The sequence below is a fragment of the Diospyros lotus genome, chromosome 10, assembly GCF_014633365.1.
Source record: "Diospyros lotus cultivar Yz01 chromosome 10, ASM1463336v1, whole genome shotgun sequence".
Taxonomy (NCBI): domain Eukaryota; kingdom Viridiplantae; phylum Streptophyta; class Magnoliopsida; order Ericales; family Ebenaceae; genus Diospyros; species Diospyros lotus.
Window position 1 is genome coordinate 17,426,182 of NC_068347.1, and position 19,095 is coordinate 17,445,276.

Here is a 19,095-nt window from a genome sequence, read left to right on the forward strand (position 1 = left end):
CGCCTTTCAACGGACTGCCAAGAGAGAAAGATCAGTTATGGGGGTTGCTTTACGAAGTATGGATTCTATCTCGCACGCTCGCATCTGGAATCAAAACGCCCAGGAGAACAGTTCCCTGGATTAGTCTATACTGATGAGGTTGAGGAGTCTGATGTTCTTGACTGGCGAAGATATAATGATCCTGACCCCACTAGTCCCAAGGCTTATTTGAATGCTCATTTAGTTGATAATTTGGAGAACTTGTCGGGGCCGTGGGAGCCGTATGCCTTTGCCTCAGAGGAAGTGGAGATGACAGATGCCCTACCTACAGCTGATGACACAGTTATTGCATCCTCGGGCCAAGGAGAAGGGGAGGCCCCATCTACTCCGAGTAGCAGTGCTCCCAGTTCTGGCAGGAGGAAGCGGACTTAGAATAGACCCCCATTTTTCCCTTTTTTTTTTTTTTTTAAGTGTAGTAGCTCTTTCTCTGTTGAGTGTAGTGTCTTTTATTTGCATGAATAAGATTCGTCTCTTAACAATGGCTGCATCTCGCTGGTTTTCTTCATTATTGTTGCCCATGGAGGGTCTGGGATTTTAGGTCGTTACCACAAGGTGGACTATGGGCGTTCAGGCCCTTAGTGGTCCTTTGGCAATTTCTTGACCTCTTGCTATCAAGCCAGGTCAATTAAATAGACTGGCGGGATAGCTCGCGTTTTCAATATTGGCGAGTTGTGCTAGACGTATTTGTTACTTCATTGGCCGGGCCACTTGGCTTTGAGGCAGGGCAACTATTACATTTACCGGGCCAATTGAGCCGTGCTTTTCTCATGGTGCACTGCATGGCAGGGCCCTACGTATTGCTATCGGGCTTAGTAGAGCAACCTACTAGCGGGATATTAGTTCACTCGCCAATTTTCACTTCCGGGAAGACTTGTCATACTACTTTGCGGGGAAGCAAAAAGCTATCTTCTCCCTTGTCTGAAATAAAGCGAAAAAAGGAAGACACGTATTTTACGTGGTTCGACAAAATGTGCCTACGTCCACGGTCCCTCGTCGGGTTCATATTATTATTGCGTTACATGTCAGGAGGAGAGTACAATTTCAGGTGATTTGTACTCCATGTTTTGCTCATGGTTTCACCTTGGAGTGTTTGGAGAATACATGTACTAGGGCCTATCATTTCTTGAATGCGATACGGCCTTTCCCAGTTTGCCCGAAATTTTCCATCCTCTCTTAGTGCATTGGTGATGATCGACTTTCTGAGGATCAAATCTCCTTCCTTGAGAGGCCGGCTCTTTACTCGAGAGTTGTAATAATGGGCCACCCTTTTATGATAAACAGCAATTCGTACAGCTGCCCTGTCTCTCTGTTCCTCGATGAGATCAAGATTTTCTTTCAGTGCATCAGAGTTATTTGAGTTGCCACTTTTATCATAAGCGTCCAATCGGGGTGACTTGCACGAGATTTCTACTGGAATCAAAGCTTCTGTCCCATACACCAAGTTAAAGGGCGTTTCGCCCGTTGAGACTCGGCTGGTTGTTCGGTAGGCCCATAGGACGGTAGGCAATTCATTAACCCATGCTCCCTTTGAGCCTTCCAGCCGAGTTTTCAAACCATGTAAAATTGTTCTGTTGCTAATTTCGGCTTGTCTATTTGCCTGGGGATATGCCACTGAAGAAATCCTTAGCTGAATATCTAGGCCTTTGCAGAAAATTCGAAAAGAATCACAGTCAAATTGCTTTCCATGATCAGTGTTGATGATTCGTGGGACACCAAACCGGCATATAATGTCTTTCCACACCATAGCTTCTACTTTCCTAGCGCTGATAGTGGCTAGGGCTTCTGCTTCAATCCACTTGGTGAAATAATCTGTTGCTACCAGAAGAAATTTCCTTTGCCCCGTAGCTCGTGGGAATGGGCCGAGAATATCCAGGCCCCATTGAGCGAAGGGGATAGGCTGTAATGTGGGCTGTAATTGCGATATTGGAGCGGAATGAATCGGAGCGTGCCTTTGACATTTATCACACTCCCTGACCTTCGTTTGGGCATCCTGTTGTAACGTGGGCCAAAAGAAATCTGCCCTTAGGATTTTGGCTGCTAGGGCCCTTCCTTCGAGATGCTCACCGCATACTCCGCTATGAACTTCAGCCAAGGTGTAATCAGTTTCCTGGGGACCTAAGCATTTGAGGAGCGGCATAGTGTAAGCTCGTTTGTAAAGAGTTCCATCAATCACTGTGAAATGAGCCCCTCTAATTTTAACTTTTCGGGCCTCCTTCGGGTCTGCTGGCAATTCTCCCATGGTTAAATATTTGTAAAAAGGGGTTCTCCAGTCGTTATCATTCTCAATGCATGCTACCTCAGGCTCGTCTATACTAGGTCGCTGAAGGACTTCTACATATACTGTTCTCCCAGTGGTTTCTTTGGTGGATGCCAATTTGGATAAGGCATCCGCATGACCATTGAGGGATCTGTTGATCTGCATTAACTGGAAACTTTCGAACAATTGCACAAGTGTCCTAACTTTTTGCAGGTATTGTCCCATGACCGGCTCTCTAGTCTCGTACTCCCCGTAGTATTGTTGAACAATCAACTGAGAATCACTATGCGCTACCAATTGCGCTACTTCAAGCTTTCGGGCTAACTTTAGACCGGTAATTAGTGCCTCATACTCGGCCACATTGTTCGAGCTTGGAAAAGCAAATCTCAAAGAGTATTCAAGGGATTCTCCTTCTGGTGGGATAAGCACTACTCCAGCTCTACTCCCTTGTGAACTGGCGGCCCCATCTACGAACAATAGCCATTCTATTCTGTTCTCTTCTTTGGGTTCTTTAGAGGGAGTACATTCAACAATAAAATCTGCCAACGCTTGCCCTTTTATGGCTTGTCTAGGCTGGAAGTGTATGTCATACTCGCTCAACTCAATGGACCATTTGGTGAGACGACCAGAACATTCAGGTTTTTGTAAGATGCTCCGCAGTGGTTGGTTCGTCAGTACGTTGATGGAATGGGCTTGGAAGTACGGCCTCAATTTTCTGGAGGCATTTAGCAAGGCCAGCGCCACCTTTTCAGTGAAGGGATAACGTGTTTCTGGGCCTTGTAGAACCTTACTGACATAGTACATCGGCCGGTCCACCGGTCCTTCCTTCTTAATCAACACTGCACTCACCGCTTTGTCACTTACACCCAGGTACAAATATAACATTTTTCCAGTTTCGGGTCGGGTCAACAAAGGAACTTCTTTCAAGTATTCCTTTAATGCCTCAAACGACTTTTGACATTACTCTGTCCACTCAAACTTTTTTTCCATCCTTAACATCTGAAGAAACGGGAGTTCCCTTTCGGCTGACTTGGAGAGGAAACGTCCGAGAGCCGCCATCCGGCTTGTCAACCGCTACACTTTCTTAATTGATGTTGGGGGTTCCATATCCAGTATCGCTTGAATTTTTTCGAGGTTCGCCTCTATTCCCCGTTGCGTGATCATATACCCTAGGAATTTTCCAGATTGAACTCCAAATGCACATTTTGCTGGGTTTAGGCGCATTTCGTATTGCCTAAAACCTCGAGCACTTGCGCTAGCTTTTTTACGTGCGATTCCTTCTCCCGACTTTTTATGATCATATCATCAACATAGGCCTCCATGGTATCACCCAATAACTCTTTGAAGACTTTATTCACCATGCGCTGATAGGTGGCCCCCGCATTTTTGAGCCCAAAGGGCATAACTTGGTAACAATATATCCCTTTCTCTGTAATGAATGATGTTTTCTCCTGATCTGGAGGATACATCATTATTTGATGATACCCCGAGAAAGCATCTAGAAAACTCAACAATTGATACCCAGATGTTTCATCCACGAGACGGTCGATCCGAGGCAATGGGTAAGAGTCTTTAGGACACGCCTTGTTGAGGCTAGTGAAGTCTATATACGTGCGCTATTTTCCATTGGGTTTTTTAACCATGACGACGTTTGCCAGCCATTCTGGGTATAAGACCTGTCGAATGAAACCTGCCTGTAGTAACTTATCAACTTCATCTTCTAATGCTGATAGTCTATCAGGGCAATATTCCTCTTCTTTTGTCAGACAGGCTTGAACTGAGGGTCCACATTCAGATAGTGACATATCACGTCTGGCTTGATCCCTGGCATATCTTTTGGTGTCCAGGCAAAGACATCCAAGTTCTTTCTTAGGCACTCCATGATTTCTTCTTTTACCAATTTCCGAAGCTGTGTGCTAACATATGCCAACTTCTCGGGGTCTGTATCGCTTAAGTGCATCGCTTCTAACTCTTCCACTGGTTGGGGCTTGCGAGCAATCTCTTCTGCCAAGGATTTGTGTATAGCTTTCTCAGCAATAGACAAAGTCTCTTCTGTCCTTTTTCTTTTTGTAGATGACACATAACAGGACCTCGCCTTCCTCTGATCTCCACGAACTTGCCCCACTCCTGAGAGCGTGGGGAACTTCATTAATAGGTAGCAAGAGGACACTACAACTCTCATATAGTTGAGGAGCGGTTGGCCTAAAATCATGTTGTATGCTGCTGAAGGGGCTTTGACCACCATAAAATTTGCTTATCGGGTCACACTTTGAAGGTCGGCACCCAATGTGACTGGTAATTGAACAGATCCCGCCACTGGGACAGCTTCCCCAGTGAAGCTGTTCAAGGGAGATGACACTCTTTTCAATCGGTCAGGGGACATACGCATTTGCTCGAAACAATTCCAATAGATCAGATTAACAGAGCTGTCGCTATCCACCAAGATTCTACTGACAGGGTGTTTGGCGACAATTGCAAAAATTACCATTGGATCGTCATGCGGGAGTATTATATTACCCCTATCAGCAGGGGTGAATGTGATGGGCTCCTCGTCTTCTCTTGCCTCCATCACTGAATTGACCTGGTAGGCCTGACGAGCATAGGCTTTTCGAGAAGAAGAAGTATTCCCAGCTAGAGTCTCACCCCCAGAGATGACATGAATGGCTTGATGTGTTGGCTCATTGTCGGGGGGGGGGGGGGGGGGGGGGGCAGGGGGGGCATAATTCTGTCTTCATTCTGCCGCAAATTTCGTCTATCTTGATCCTCGGGTCTTTCTTCCATTCTCTGACGATCTCGGTCGTTTCTTCCTTCAGTCCTTACATACCTTTGCAAGTGCCCTTCCCGAATGAGTGCTTCACTCTGGTTTTTTAACTCCCTACACTGGTCAGTAGAGTGCCCTCGAATTCGATGATATCTGCAGTATTCTTCTTGATTTCTCCCCATGGGACGGTCTGGCTTTTTCGGAAGCTGGAGAAGGCCCGACCCCTCTACTGCTGCCAGTATAGTTGACCGGGGTTGATTGAGCCTAGTGTAATAATGGAATTGTGGTCCAACCGTATCTGACCTCTTGGTTCGTTCTTTTCGCTGATTCAATCCTTCTTCATTATCTCGCTCTTTTCTTTTCCTTTCTCCATCTTCATTTCCCCCTATTGTTCTCATCATTTCTGTGTGGAGTATGTACTTATTGGCTCTGACGAACAGGTATGCGAAAGACTTCGCCGGGTCTAGAGACAATGATTCTTGCAAAGGGGGTAGTCGTGTTCCTTGGAACATAGCGGACACAACCATTTCTATAGGCAAATTGCAAATCTCAAGCGTGGCATTTCGAAATCTGTCCACGTAGTGACGTAGGGTTTCCTTATGCCCTTGCCGAATGCTAAGAAGGTACGTTGCGTCTTTCTTCCTTTGACTATTAATAATGAATGCCTTAATGAACTCTGTTTTTAACTGCCTGAATGAAGAAATGGATGTTTCGGGTAAACCATTAAACCAGGCTCGAGCGTGCCCAGTTAAGGTTAAGGGGAATGCCCTACACATTATCTCATCGTCCCATCCATGAAGCATCATTAAAGATTCGTAATTTTGCACGTGATCATAGGGATCGTCTTTGCCTGAATAAGGGTTTATCTGGGGCATTTTGAACTTTCTCGGCAAAGGTTTCTCCATTACTTCTGCCACGAATGGTAGCTTTCCTCGGGATTGTTCCTCGGGAGCAGGTAATAACTTATTCTGTTGCAGTACCCGCTCTATCATTTTTTTCATGTCGGTTGTCTCCCGTGCACTAAATGCGGTAGGGTTGTCATCAGGCCCATCTCTTTGTCTAGAATCCCGATCTCTTTCCATAGGAGTGCTGGCTACCGTTTCAGAGTATCTTCCTCTTTGTGGACTTCGCTTTTCAGTCTTTCGACGATCAGTTGCTCCTCGTTTTTCTCGCTATTGAGAGATTTGGCTATGAGCTCCTCTTAAAGGGGATCTTGGTGGATCGTTTCGAATATGGACATGTTGAACATGGGTTTCAGGGCTCACTTCTCGGTAGGAGCCATCCCCCAATACCTCCTGACGTGTCCTGTGGGAGGGAACTATCTCTGGCATAAACTTTCTTAATGTCTTTGGGATTGTCCCGTGAGGAACCAAACTTTGCAAGATGCCCGCTATTTCCCGAAGGGCTTGCATTCCTTCAGAATGTTGCTATCGTAGAGCCTCATACTCCGCCCAAGGAACGACAGATGGGACTTGTATCCTTGGGTAGGGTCCTAAGAGAACATGCAGGGTAGTAAAGGGCGGCAATTGAAGTTGCACCCCCAATGGATGAGAGGGCTCTGGAAGAGGCCGCTGCTGGTGAGTGAGGGATGGTTGGCCCCCATGGGTGAGGGGCGGATGACCCCCATGGGTGAGGGGTAGCGGGCCTTCATGAGCAGATGAATGTTGTTTTTTCGCTCGAGCGAGGGTCTCTCGTCGAGGTGATTGGGTACCCCGGGAAAGGGTCTGACGATTACTTCGGGTTTGAGCCATAGTGAGGGAATAGTTCTGTAGCTTTTTGTTTGCATTTCTCACAGACGACGCCAATTGTTGTAGCCTGGTAACAACAATAGGCGCCATCTGTGGGAAACGCAATGATAATCGGGACTCGAAGTCCACCTTATTTTGGAGCTTTTGAAAGAGAGGAGATAGACCCACAATCCTTTGAAGTGTGAAAAAGACGCCCCTCCGTTCGACTCTCCTCAACTTATAGAAGCAACCAAACAACTCTACGGAAGGAGGTACTTGGATCATATGACAAAGGATGGTGAAGCCAACTAACTGACCCCAACCGTTAGGATGAAGTTGAGCATGGACAATGCAATGATAATCGAGCCACTCCATGCCAAAGTTAGACAAGGGGAAACGAAGACCTGCTCTTAAAGAAGCCAAATATACCCCGAAGCCATGTCTTCCTACCATAGCGGTACTTGTCTCTTTAGGTGTAGCAAGTTTAATATGATGATCAATTGGAATATGGAAACGAGACTGTATCCCAGCTAATTCTCTCCCCTTCACCGAAGACCGTTGTCCCAAAGATATATATACATTGGGAGCAGGAGGTGGATGTGGTAAAGCATTCTTAAAACGGCCCATATTGAGTGCTTAAATCCTAAGGCGCGGCCGCAAAAAACGAATGGTTCAAGCGAGTTATGACTCCTGGGGGTCACATAAGACTAAGGGCAAGACCCATGGGTGAGGGTCACGCCTAGATGGTAAAAAGACCCATGAGAAGACTCGCGCATGGACTAGGCTAATGATGAAACCTATGGATGAGGGTCGCATAAGACTAAGGGCAAGACCCATGGGTGAGGGTCATGCCTAGATGGTAAAAAGACCCATGAGAAGACTCGCGCATGGATAAGGCTAATGATGAAACCTATGGATGAGGGTCACATAAGACTAAGGGCAAGACCCATAGGTGAGGGTCACACCTAGAAAGTAAAAAGACCCATGAGTAGACTCACGCATGGATGAGGTAAATGACAAGACCCATGGATGAGGGTTATGAGAAGCTACGACCAGCAATTGGACCCATGGATGAGGAAGTATAATGTGAAGAAGCCTGGGATGCTGAGAGGATCCTTACGAGAGAGTAGTTGAGCAATGAAAAAAATAAAAGACCAAGTCATCCTTTTATAGTGGTCTTGAGAAACACTGTGGAAAGAATAAACCCGAAAGACTTGAAGTTGGAAGAGACAGATACGGAAGAAAACCTTCTCCTCAAAATGAAAGTGGTCTCTTGTAAATAGAATTGCAGCATAAACAAAATACTCTTTCTCCCGAGATTCTCGACAAAAAGAGTAAGGAGCAATTGTTATGCGTAAAGATAATGCAAGCGCCACGTGGCGGCCTGGGTGACCAAAGGAGGCCACCTAGGGGCGCGGGCATGCCTAACGCGGCCCTCCATGCGCGCGCAGCCCCGCGCTTGCGCGGCCAAGCAGCATGCGGCTGCTTGGTGGGGGCCGCGTCCCTGGCCCGCAGGGGTAGGGTACCCTTGAGTGCCCCCCCTCGGGAGGGGGGGGGGGGGGCGCTCAGCTGCGCGTGCGTAGCTGAACGTGTGCACGGCTGCGCGCGTGCAGTCGCGCGCGCGCCCCTGCACAAAGGCGGCCGCGCACACGCAGCCCTCCCCTCGAGAGAGGGTCACTCAGGGGTGAGGTACCCCCGAGTGCCCCCCCTTCGGGGGGCGGGCTCAGCTGAGCGTGCGCGCGCCCCCCCCTGCGCACGGGCGGCCGAGCGCGCCCCTACGGACAGGCGGCCGCACACACCCCGCTTGCGGCGCCCTGCGCGCGCAGCCATCTGTGCACGCAGCCGCCCGTGAGCGCGGCCATTCACGCGCGTGGCCTCCCATGCCCGCCCTCGCGCATGGCCCCTTCTCACTCGGCCCCGTCTACCCACGCGCACGGCCCCTCGTTTTCTCCTTGCCCGTGCTTGTACATACCCCCAAGTGAGGGTCACCCAGGGTGCCGCACTAACATCCACATGCCCCCTATTCTTGCGCCGACGCCTCTGAAATAATCGGCTTAAACCAACTCCCGCGAGACTCGGTCAATGCCCCTCCGAGATTCTTGCCGCAAAGCTCGGGGCGCGCGACACATGGATGCCCCTCCTATCGCTATAAATAGGAGGTCATTTTCTCTCATTTGGTATGCAATCTCTCGCTCTCATATTTACATTCTTACTCTGAAGTACTCTACTCCTACGGTGATCTAATTTAAGCATCGGAGGGTTCACGCGGGGACCTCCGCCTGCGTCCCTAACCGATTCTTTTTCCGACAGGTCGCCCATTGTTCTCAACCTGGCAGAAAAGGCTCACCCATCGACATATTCACCTCGGAAGACTCATCCATCGCTCAGACACATCACGAGAGGGTCACCCATCGCTTGAATCGTTCATCGGAAGGTCATCCATCTGCAGTTTCCTTTTTTATAAATTCATTGTTGTTACCAGGCTACAACAGGGGGGGTAATTATTTGACTATACTTAACTCTAATAAAGTTTGTCTGATGTCAAATTAATTCTTTTTTGATTAGCAAAATAAAATATATATGTCTTATTTATAGATGAACAATTTTATTGTGAGTACGAGAAGCTAACCATGAAGTATGGTGTAAAAATAAAGTGGTTGGGGGGGGGGGGGGGGGGGGGGGGTGGGGATGCAAAAGTAAGGGCCATGCAGTGGAAAAACAAAGACACGGTGTAGCGCAATTTAAAGCAGATTGCATCACACTTTTGAAGAAGAGAAATGGAGTAGTTATGAGTAGTAATCATTGAATTAACTAAACAAATTGCAGACTAATTAATTTGAATTGGCTTTGAATATTGGTAAGTTAGCCGACAAAAACGGGATGAATCTGTTAGAGAGGTGAGTGCGTGCGTGTAAACTTGCATTCAAATTAGGGCTAAACACGGCAATGGCCAAATTCTTGTTCAAACGTAGTTTCCTGGCAACCCAACCAAATGTGAAAGCATATTATTATACAAGAAAGAAAGGACAAATCAAAGGCAAGGGAAGGGAAGGGGAGGGGTATCCCAATTTCTCTCCTTAACAGTGAATCTGTTCACACACTCTCTCTCTCACGTCATTTAAGGCATCCTTTTTCTTAGTCATAAATAATAATATACAACCACCCCTCCCCTTGTGCTGCGTACGGACATACAAATTATTTCAATATTCATTTTTTGGGAGCTACTAAAGGTGAAATTCTTCACTCGGGAGTTGCTGTAGCTCAGTTTTAAAATTTTTGTAGGAAGTTAAATCACAAAATATAGGATCGAAATTCTAACACGAAATCTACAACCCTAACTATATAATAGTCTACAGCTCAAAATTTCTTTGAGAGCAATCCATGTCGCCCTCAACCATTGGGCTATGGCCGGGGGCTTGAATATTCGTTCTTCTCAATGCATGAAGATGTTTTCAGCTACTGATAGGCCTTTGTGGCTGTTCATGTTTGAATATCAAAAGCCGTATTATTATGAACAAATGGGGCGTTGCGGGTCAAACTAGCTTGGCCTGCCTATCCAACCTGTCTTGCCTTGTTTTTCATTATTATTATTATATATTATTGTTTTTCTTTCTAGTTTTAAAATTAGAAAACTTCAAAACCTCTCGTGATGATACAATGGCTGGTGTTTGTTTCCATAACATAAGAATCTTTAGTAATTTTGTTTTAAATTTCAGATTTTCTACTCATCAATATTATTAAGTTAAATTAATTTATAGAATTTCAACAACTTAATTTATACTCTTTGAATTTTAAAATCGATTCAATTAATTCTTAAAATTAATCGCAACACCTATTCTAATACTAACAACACGAAATAAATTGACTATATATCACTTGAACCTTGAGTTTTTTTGCCTAAACATTTTCTGAACTTTTAAATAAATTTGGGTTATTTTTAAAAGTTTAAAAATTTATTTAATAAAAAATAAAATTTATGGGTGCAAGCGCAATTTACTTAATGACCATTAGTAATGGTGATTTTTTTTTAAAAAATTAAAAATTAATTACAATAATTTTAAAATTAAAAAAAAAAATCAAATTGAAGAGATATATACGTTATCTTTAAATTACAACTTGTATAATAATAATAATAATAATAATAATTTGTTATAAGAATGAAAGGGACTTGTCTTTTAGTTGAAAACCCATTATTGTGGTAATTAATTAAGCAGGCGGCCGTTAAATTTATATATTAACATTAATGTTGACTTGTCTGGATTACGACTCAGACAAGAAGCAATAAGACGTGTGCATGCCTTGGGGACTAAGTCCTTACAACACAACCATCACAATGCAATCCAATCCAATCCAATCATCACTTTTAACAATTAATTGTTACCTGCTGCCATAACAATTGCCAATCCAAAATTAAGAAACCATTATATATGATTACACACACAGATGATCGGGCAATGCCCATTAATTTCTCTCTCTCTCTCTCTCTCTCTCTCCCTCTCTACTTTATATATATACACACATAAATTTGTGATGATTGGTACTCTTTACCGTACATCAAATAAATTAACTATAAAGTTCAAAATGCTCATATCTTTAAAAATATCATCTTACAACACTAAAATGATCACAGACACACATGTACATATACATATGTATTAGGATGGATGGATGGATGGTGCATATATACCATATAGAGCTAGCTAGTCTAGCTAATTAAGGTTACAATAAATAACTATTAATTTGCAGAAGGTACGTACTTCTCAAAGTTCTCTCCCTAGCTATGAACATATATAATAATATATATATATATATATAAAATGTGTGGAGTGAATATGAATTGGATGCCCATCCACTAGCTAGCAGCCATGCATTATCTTATCTTCCTCCATATATAGTTTGATTCCTCCCATTGACTTCTTTTTTCAGTTCCCCATTGTGACTTTAATTAATTTGAATCCATCCATGGAATACATATATGTTTATGGATTCAATTATACTTACCCATAAATTTAATTTTTTTTGCCCATCTAATTAAGGCTAAATTAACTAACTGCACATAAAAATTGACTGACTCAAAGGTACCAAAAAAAAAAAAAAAAAACAGCACTGTTGTTACATTATAATTACTGGGTGGGTGCCATTTAATATTTGAAGTTCAGTACTAATTTTGTGGGTTGAAAATTAGCACAAAACAAATTAATGGAGGAGACTGACTTTAATTAGATTTGGAGTTTTGATCAGTATGCATGGTTGGTGAGTGAGGAGTAATTATTAACTATTCTCATGCTAAATAAATGGGATTGAGATGGTTGGTACAATTTTAGTTATGGAAGTAATTAATTGTAAATTGTAAATTGTGGAGGAGACTAATTAAGATGGGAGTGGAGGAGATCGAGAAGAAAATGAGAACAATATTGGAATTAGAGACACGTACGGACGGATCAAATTGTACAGATGAAGAAGCCATAAATCCTTTTTTTTTTTTTTTTTGAGTTACTCTCTTAGTTACAGTACCTTCAAGATGAAGCGTCGGCCACTCGCGGCGACGTCACCGGAAACAGAGGCAGAAGCTGCGGCTCCGACTCTCTCGGGGTGGGTCTCGGCGACGGGTGCAAGTAGAACCCCTTCTCGGCGATCGCCTTCTCCTCCTCCGAGGAGCTTCCGACCGACGGCGACGAAGACTTGTCGAACGGGTCCTCGATCAACGGCGTCACCGGGCTGAGAACCAGGGACGGAAAATCGAGAATGCTCGGCGACAAGATCTCCAGCTTCCGGCCGGGAGAGAACGCCGACATCGAGCCGGAATTCTGAGCCAGAGCGGGGATCAAAGGGCTGATCATGAGGCCGTTCTTGAGGCTGCTCCGGCGCTCGTAGAGCTTGAACCCTTGCTTCTTCTGCGCGGTGCTCTTGATCGGCGGGATATTGCCGGCGCCTCGGGAGGGCGGAGGCGGATCGGCGGACGGCGGTTTGGAAGAAGGCGGCGAGCCGGTGAGCATCTGAACGACGTGCTTGAAGGTGGCGGTGTCGGCCTGGACGAAGGTGGTTGGGTAGGGATTATTGGAGGTCTCAGATCTGGACGGCATGGCCGGTTTTGCAGTGTGGACTTGGTGGATTAGGCCTCCATTATTGCTGCTGCTGGTTCCATTGCTGTGGGGCGAGTTTACTGGAGAGGAATTCTCTCTGTCTTGGGCTCTGGAGGCGATCTCCATTGATGAATTCTGCAACAGCTGTGTAGAGAATAGAATAGAGAGAAAGGAGTTGGGGAGGAAGAAAGGGGTTAATTAGAAAAAGAAGAGATCGACGGATGAGTGGAAAATAACAAGGGTTGGTTTGATTGATGGACAAAGAGAAAGCGGGGATATTTGTGCCCGGCCCGACCCGATACTTGTCAAATACCTCTCCAATGTCAATTAATTAATTAAAAAAAAATCATAATATTGATTCGATTGTATAAATTAAATTAAAAAGATATATAATAAATGAAGAAAATTGATAATATATAAAATTAATATTATACAAAAGGTTATGTATCCAAATCCATTGACTTGAGATTTAAGAATGGAATTGAAGGAAGGATGTGAGTGAAAATGGTGGATATATTTGTAAATACGATATTGGGTTTTTTTTTTTTTTTTTGTGTCTTTTTATTGGGTGAAAATGGAAATAAATAGAAAACATTTGGGAGGGAGGGGCATTGACTTCAGAGCCCCCTGACTGACTGGCTGTCTGGCTGGGGCGAGTACGGTGATTGGGATATGTCTTTCTTACCACATTTTGATTGATGATGATGATGATGATGATGATGATGATGATGGGTAAGTACTCCCAGCACTTTTTCATCATTGCACAGCTTTGACACGTGATTTGCACGCTCCTACCATCTCACCTTCTAACACGGTCAAATAAATTAATTTAATTGTTGTAAATTTCATGAAACCCTTACATTTAGGGTTTATACTTTTGTATCAAAATAATTTCTTATTATTTTTAAATATTATAATCAATTACTATCAGTTATTATTATATAAAATTTTGTGTAATCTGTTATTGGTTGACCAATAAATTTTTTTTATATTTTATATTTTTATAATCAATTAACCACCAGATGGTGCGAGAGGGTGACTATTATAGGGTATGGATTGGTCATCAATAATTATTTTGAATGAAGAACTTTATCTACAGCAAACTCCCCCTCCCAAACCCACCCTCTCAAAAGGATTCCATGCTTTGCTGCACTTGTAAACATTTGGAGAGCATAAAGTGAGGAAAGGAACCAAATTCCCATTCATATTGGAATAAAAAGTAGGGGCGCCAAATACCCTCATAATAATAATAATAATAATACCATATAATAAATCATCTTGTCGTCACAAATAAAAAAAAAATTGTAATCTACATATATAATAAATGATTCATAATGTTCTTTAATTAGTCACCCAGTACGTACAAATCTTAGCAAAGCCAAGCCACCAATGTGGTTCTTTTCTTTGTTGGAGGGGTCTGATTACAATGTAACAACGTTTAGAAATTAAATCAAGGTGATGGGTTGGTGCAGCAGCAAGAGAATGAGTGAATTAATTAATTAGAACCCATCAGCTAAATGATGGACATATTTGTTTATATATGTATCCTTAGAATCAAGTAATTTAGAGCTAGCGCCCCTTCAGTCCCCTCCCAAGTGGTGTGGTGGCACAAATGCTTCAAGAATGGTACCTTGTGTTTTCTTAGTGGTGTGTTGATTACTGTAGAGATAATATTTTTATATATTATTTTATTGGTTTAATTGGGTATGAATAAGAATTTAGAGTCACCATCATATCATTTCAGTACTGTAAGGCATACAATTTTTTTTTTATTTTTTTATAATTGTGGATTCTGGAAGTACTGATCAGTAGGCATAAAGTTTGGTCCATTGGCCACCAGCAGCAGCAGCAGCAGCAATGGTCAGGTTGCCACCTGACCTTTGACACACGTTCCATGGTTCAACACCCACTTTAATTAGTCAACTCTTGCGTATTAAACAGTCTAATTAATTAATTAATTAATTCTTCTTTATTGTGGCATAATAAACCTGTAATTGGCACCATTAATTACTTAATTATATAGCATGGATCATATAGCAATGGGGGTGGCAACTCAATTTTAATGATTAAGCCATTAACACTACTAATGAGGTAGAAGAAGAGGGTGAATGGTCACTATATATCTATCTATCTATCTATCTATCTATATATAGATGTTGTTATCCAAGGACAAAAATGTAACTGGAAGTGGAACGTAGAGTTGAACACACGTTGGTGGGGTGGAGTACTATAGTACCACGTAGGACCCCTCCCCCCGGTGTGGGGGGGGGGTGGAGACATTGGAGATGAAGGGGATTGGGAATCGGAAGGACCACATGAATCCATGTTCCAATAATAATACCATCTCTTCTGTACTCTACCAGTGTAGTGTAGTGTTGCGTTGTGCTGTGTGTAGGGCTGTCTAGTTTTTTTTTATTTTTTATTTTATATTATTTCCTCTTGGGTTCTTCAGTACCGTACCTGGCAATATTCAATTCCACTCCTTTTCCAACTAAGGATAACAATGTTTAGTTGAGCATTTGACAAATTTGGTCTAAGTGAGTTTGTAGTTAAAATTTTCTCTAATAGAGTGGATGCATGGAGGGCAGAAATATCGCGATAATTCTTCTTTTATAGAAGAGTCCATTAGTCCAATGGCCAAAGAGAACACAGAGATAAGAGGGAAGGAGACAGAGATATAGAAAGAAAGAGAGACAGTTGGTGGTGAGATTTCTTCCTTCCCTGTCATCAGATGATAATGGTTCATAAAGAGAGAAATAGAGATATAAAGAGATAGAAGGACAAATGGGTCGATGATGGGATTTCTTTTCCACTGCCAATATTCTCTACAAAGCCATTGTGATTTAGGATTTCTAGAGAAAACACTCATCATAATTGACGGGTCATTTCTCCATAAATTCATTGCGATTGATGGGTTTTTAGTGAAACCCACTTATCTCGAGATGAGAATTTGGGGGGAGAAGGAGAGAGAGATTTGTGGACCGGCCCAAATCAAGCCTCTGGCTCGATTAAGCCCTATCTTGGCCCATGGACCAATCAAGCTCCGTCCTACCTCGATCTCGGCCTGCGGCCCAATCTTGGCATTGGCTCAACTCTGGCTTTGCACCGGCCTGCAACAACATCATTACAACTGCATGTTGGGTATTCCCGCGTCTGCTCAAGATCCTATCCTCATTAATGATGGATTCCATTCACATTAATGAGGGTCTCGTCGGCACCATGCTACCATCGGGAAGCTCCATCAACGCTGGATATCCAGTCCCATCACCCTACAAACGCATGACACATGTATGCAGGAGAACTTTCCCTCATTCTATATAAACCAGCTCTCTTCAGAGCCAACGTATGTTTTCTTCTAGTCTATCGATACTATGTCCATTTACTTTCTTACTCACTTGAATGTCAGAGTGTTTACAGGTGCCCACCACCCCCTAACGGATCTGATCATCAGAGTCCATCCTTTGTCGTTGCAAGCCCCCGTTCAACCATCCATTTGGGTAGGAAGGAACATGTGGCGCTTGGTAAAATTTACCTACCCTACAATCTCACCAGAGCCTTTCAAGCCGATCCCATCACCTTCCCATGGTGCGAACTAGAAGCACCCCTAACCAACAGCCAGACGTCACTAACAACATCTCAGAAAACCTAGCTTTCATGGAGGTCCCCCTCCAGACCATCCAACAGCTTCAAAACCAAATTGTTGAGTTAACCCGAAATCATCAGCATAACCAACGCAGTGAACGGGTTGACTATGACACAGAGGGTAGTCGCCACCAACACCATCAAGCTACTCATACCCCTATTCCCCCCACCTTCTACATCCTTGTACTTTTTAAGCCATCATTTCTTCGAGTTCATTATGGTCGTACCTTTGCCGGATGGCTTTTGCCTTCTTGGTATCTTAGAGTCATATGACGGTGCTATCGATCCTCAAGACCACCTTCACCATGTTTAACGCTGCAATGCTACTGAGTGGAGGTACGGATCCAATCATGTTCCGATCCTTTCCCAGCACGTTAAAGAAGTCGGTCATGTTGTAGTTCTCTTTCCTAGAGCCAAACTCCATCCACGACTTCTCTAAGTTAGCTGCCCGCTTCCTCACCCATTTTTCTACAAGCTGAGCTCACTGCAAGACGTCGGCCAGCCTTATTAACTTGAAGCAAGGTGAGCACGAGCTACTCTGGACGTTCTTGAACAAATTTAATTAGGAGGCCATCTAGATTAGGGACCTCAACCTAGTGATTTCTTTACACGCTATCATGGCCGGGCTAAAAATAGGCCCCTTTACTGATTCGTTGGCCAGAAAGTCCCCCGCTGACCTAGACGATCTCAGGGTATGGGCGGTGAGCTACCTAAACATGGAGGAAGCGTCGGCTGCCAGGCACAGAAACACCTAACCGCAAGCTCAGCCACAACCAACCCACCAACCAAGACCCCCTACTGAACACCAGCGCAATCTCGAGAGAGATTCCGGCCGAAGACAAGATAACAAAGACCGCGATAGGGGACGAAGGGAGCCAACCCGACTCCCTATACCATCCCAATTGCACTATGATACCCATACTCTTCTTATGACTGGGCGAGATCGGATTCTCCAAGAGGTCTACAACTCGAGGATAATCCCACTCCCAGACACCTCGGACCAACAACCTCATCGTGGCAACACCGATGCTAGCAAGTGGTGTGATTATCACCATATGTTCGAGCACACAACTGAAGAATGTGCCGCCTTGAAGGACCAGATCGAGCGCCTAGTTAGAGAATGCAACCTCTGCCAATACATTTACAGAACAGATCGAAGATGGTCTCCGCAGGGCAATCCGGACAGGAGAAGGAGCCGTAAACCCCAGAGGTGACCATGAGCAGACAAAAGGCGGAATGTTAGACCGCCCCTGAACAATCAGATAGCCGGGGTCGTTAACACCATTTCTAGAGGGTTCGCGGGCATAGGAGATTCTAGCTCGGCTAGGGGTGAGCATAAGTTCGAGTGAACTGAACTAACTAAATTGAACCGACAAGTTTGGTCAGTTCGGTTCAATTTTTTTTTTTTTTTTTTTTTATAGAAAACGATTTGGTTCGGTTATATTTTCTTCTAAAAATTGGTTATTCGGTTTTGTTCGGTTATTTTGATATAAATAACTGAAAAACCGAACTGAACCATGTACCCCCAAACCAAATCGAACTGGCCACCCCTCCACCCCCCATGCGGCACCTGAATCCCGGTAGGCGATAGCCTTCTAGCCCTTCTTCTCTAATCTCCATCCCTTGCCGATAGCCTTCTCCAATCTCTATCCCTCGCCATCGCCAATAGCATCTCCATCCCTCGCCGTCGTCGATAGTGCGATGCCTGTCTTCTGACTTTTCTCTTCGTCCCTTCCGACAGTGCCAATCATCTCCTCACCTCATATCTTCGTCCCTTTTCTCTCTCTCTATACCATCCCTTGCTGATGGTGAAGATGAAGCCGAAAGGCGAAGATGAAAACGAAGACGACACCGATGGCCCCTTCGGTAAGTTTTTTGGCTACTTTTATTTTACATTGAAATCTAGATTTACTAAAATCCAACCATTAGATGCTTTTGATTTTTGAGTTTGTGGGTCACTGTGGTTGGGGGAATCCGATGATCAATTTCGATTATCGGAATCACCGACAGGTTAGGTGGCCGTCGACAACAGCAAGGCTGAACTAATGTTTGGTCTGTTGGTTATTTTGTATTCCAGTTCGATTTTCGATTTAGTTCGGTTATCACGATTTAGATGTTGGTTAGTTCGGTTTGTTAGGGTTAGTCGGTCAGTTCGGTTCGGTTATTACATATGATTCGGTTCATGATTTTCGATCGGTGATAGAGCGCATATTTTCATATTATTTAGCCCTCATATTTAGTCTTTTTGCACGTTAGTTGTGTCATTTTATTCATCTTGATTTTGTTTTATTTTATTTATAGGAATTGGGCTTCACACTATTTTTTCTTATTTTGAACAGATTAGGGCTTCCTGGGTCATGAGGAATTTTGATGGCAAGAAGGGAAACAAGGAGATTGGAGACAAAGAAGCAAAAGTGTGCTGACAGATTTGACCTTCTATGCTTCTTTCAAGTTTTTGGCCAAGTTACAATCCCAGAACGTGAATGATGTCTTCAGAGATATTGTAGAGGACTTCTTGGGCTTTCTGGAATGGTATGGTTTGTCCAAATCCAAGTTCGTTTGGGCCTCCAAACATCGCTTCAAAGT

The 19,095-nt window shown here is 43.9% G+C and overlaps 2 protein-coding genes across 2 annotated transcripts; both read right to left on the bottom strand.

Moving 5' to 3' along the window:
* Positions 1-1,054: 1,054 nt before the first annotated feature.
* On the bottom strand, positions 1,055-3,181 carry LOC127811152 (uncharacterized). The gene has a single exon (XM_052350860.1). The coding sequence runs from the start codon at positions 3,179-3,181 to the stop codon at positions 1,055-1,057; it is 2,127 nt and encodes a 708-aa protein (XP_052206820.1).
* Positions 3,182-12,178: 8,997 nt separating this feature from the next.
* On the bottom strand, positions 12,179-13,110 carry LOC127810818 (VQ motif-containing protein 4-like). The gene has a single exon (XM_052350373.1). The coding sequence runs from the start codon at positions 12,991-12,993 to the stop codon at positions 12,301-12,303; it is 693 nt and encodes a 230-aa protein (XP_052206333.1). The 5' UTR covers positions 12,994-13,110; the 3' UTR covers positions 12,179-12,300.
* Positions 13,111-19,095: the final 5,985 nt, after the last annotated feature.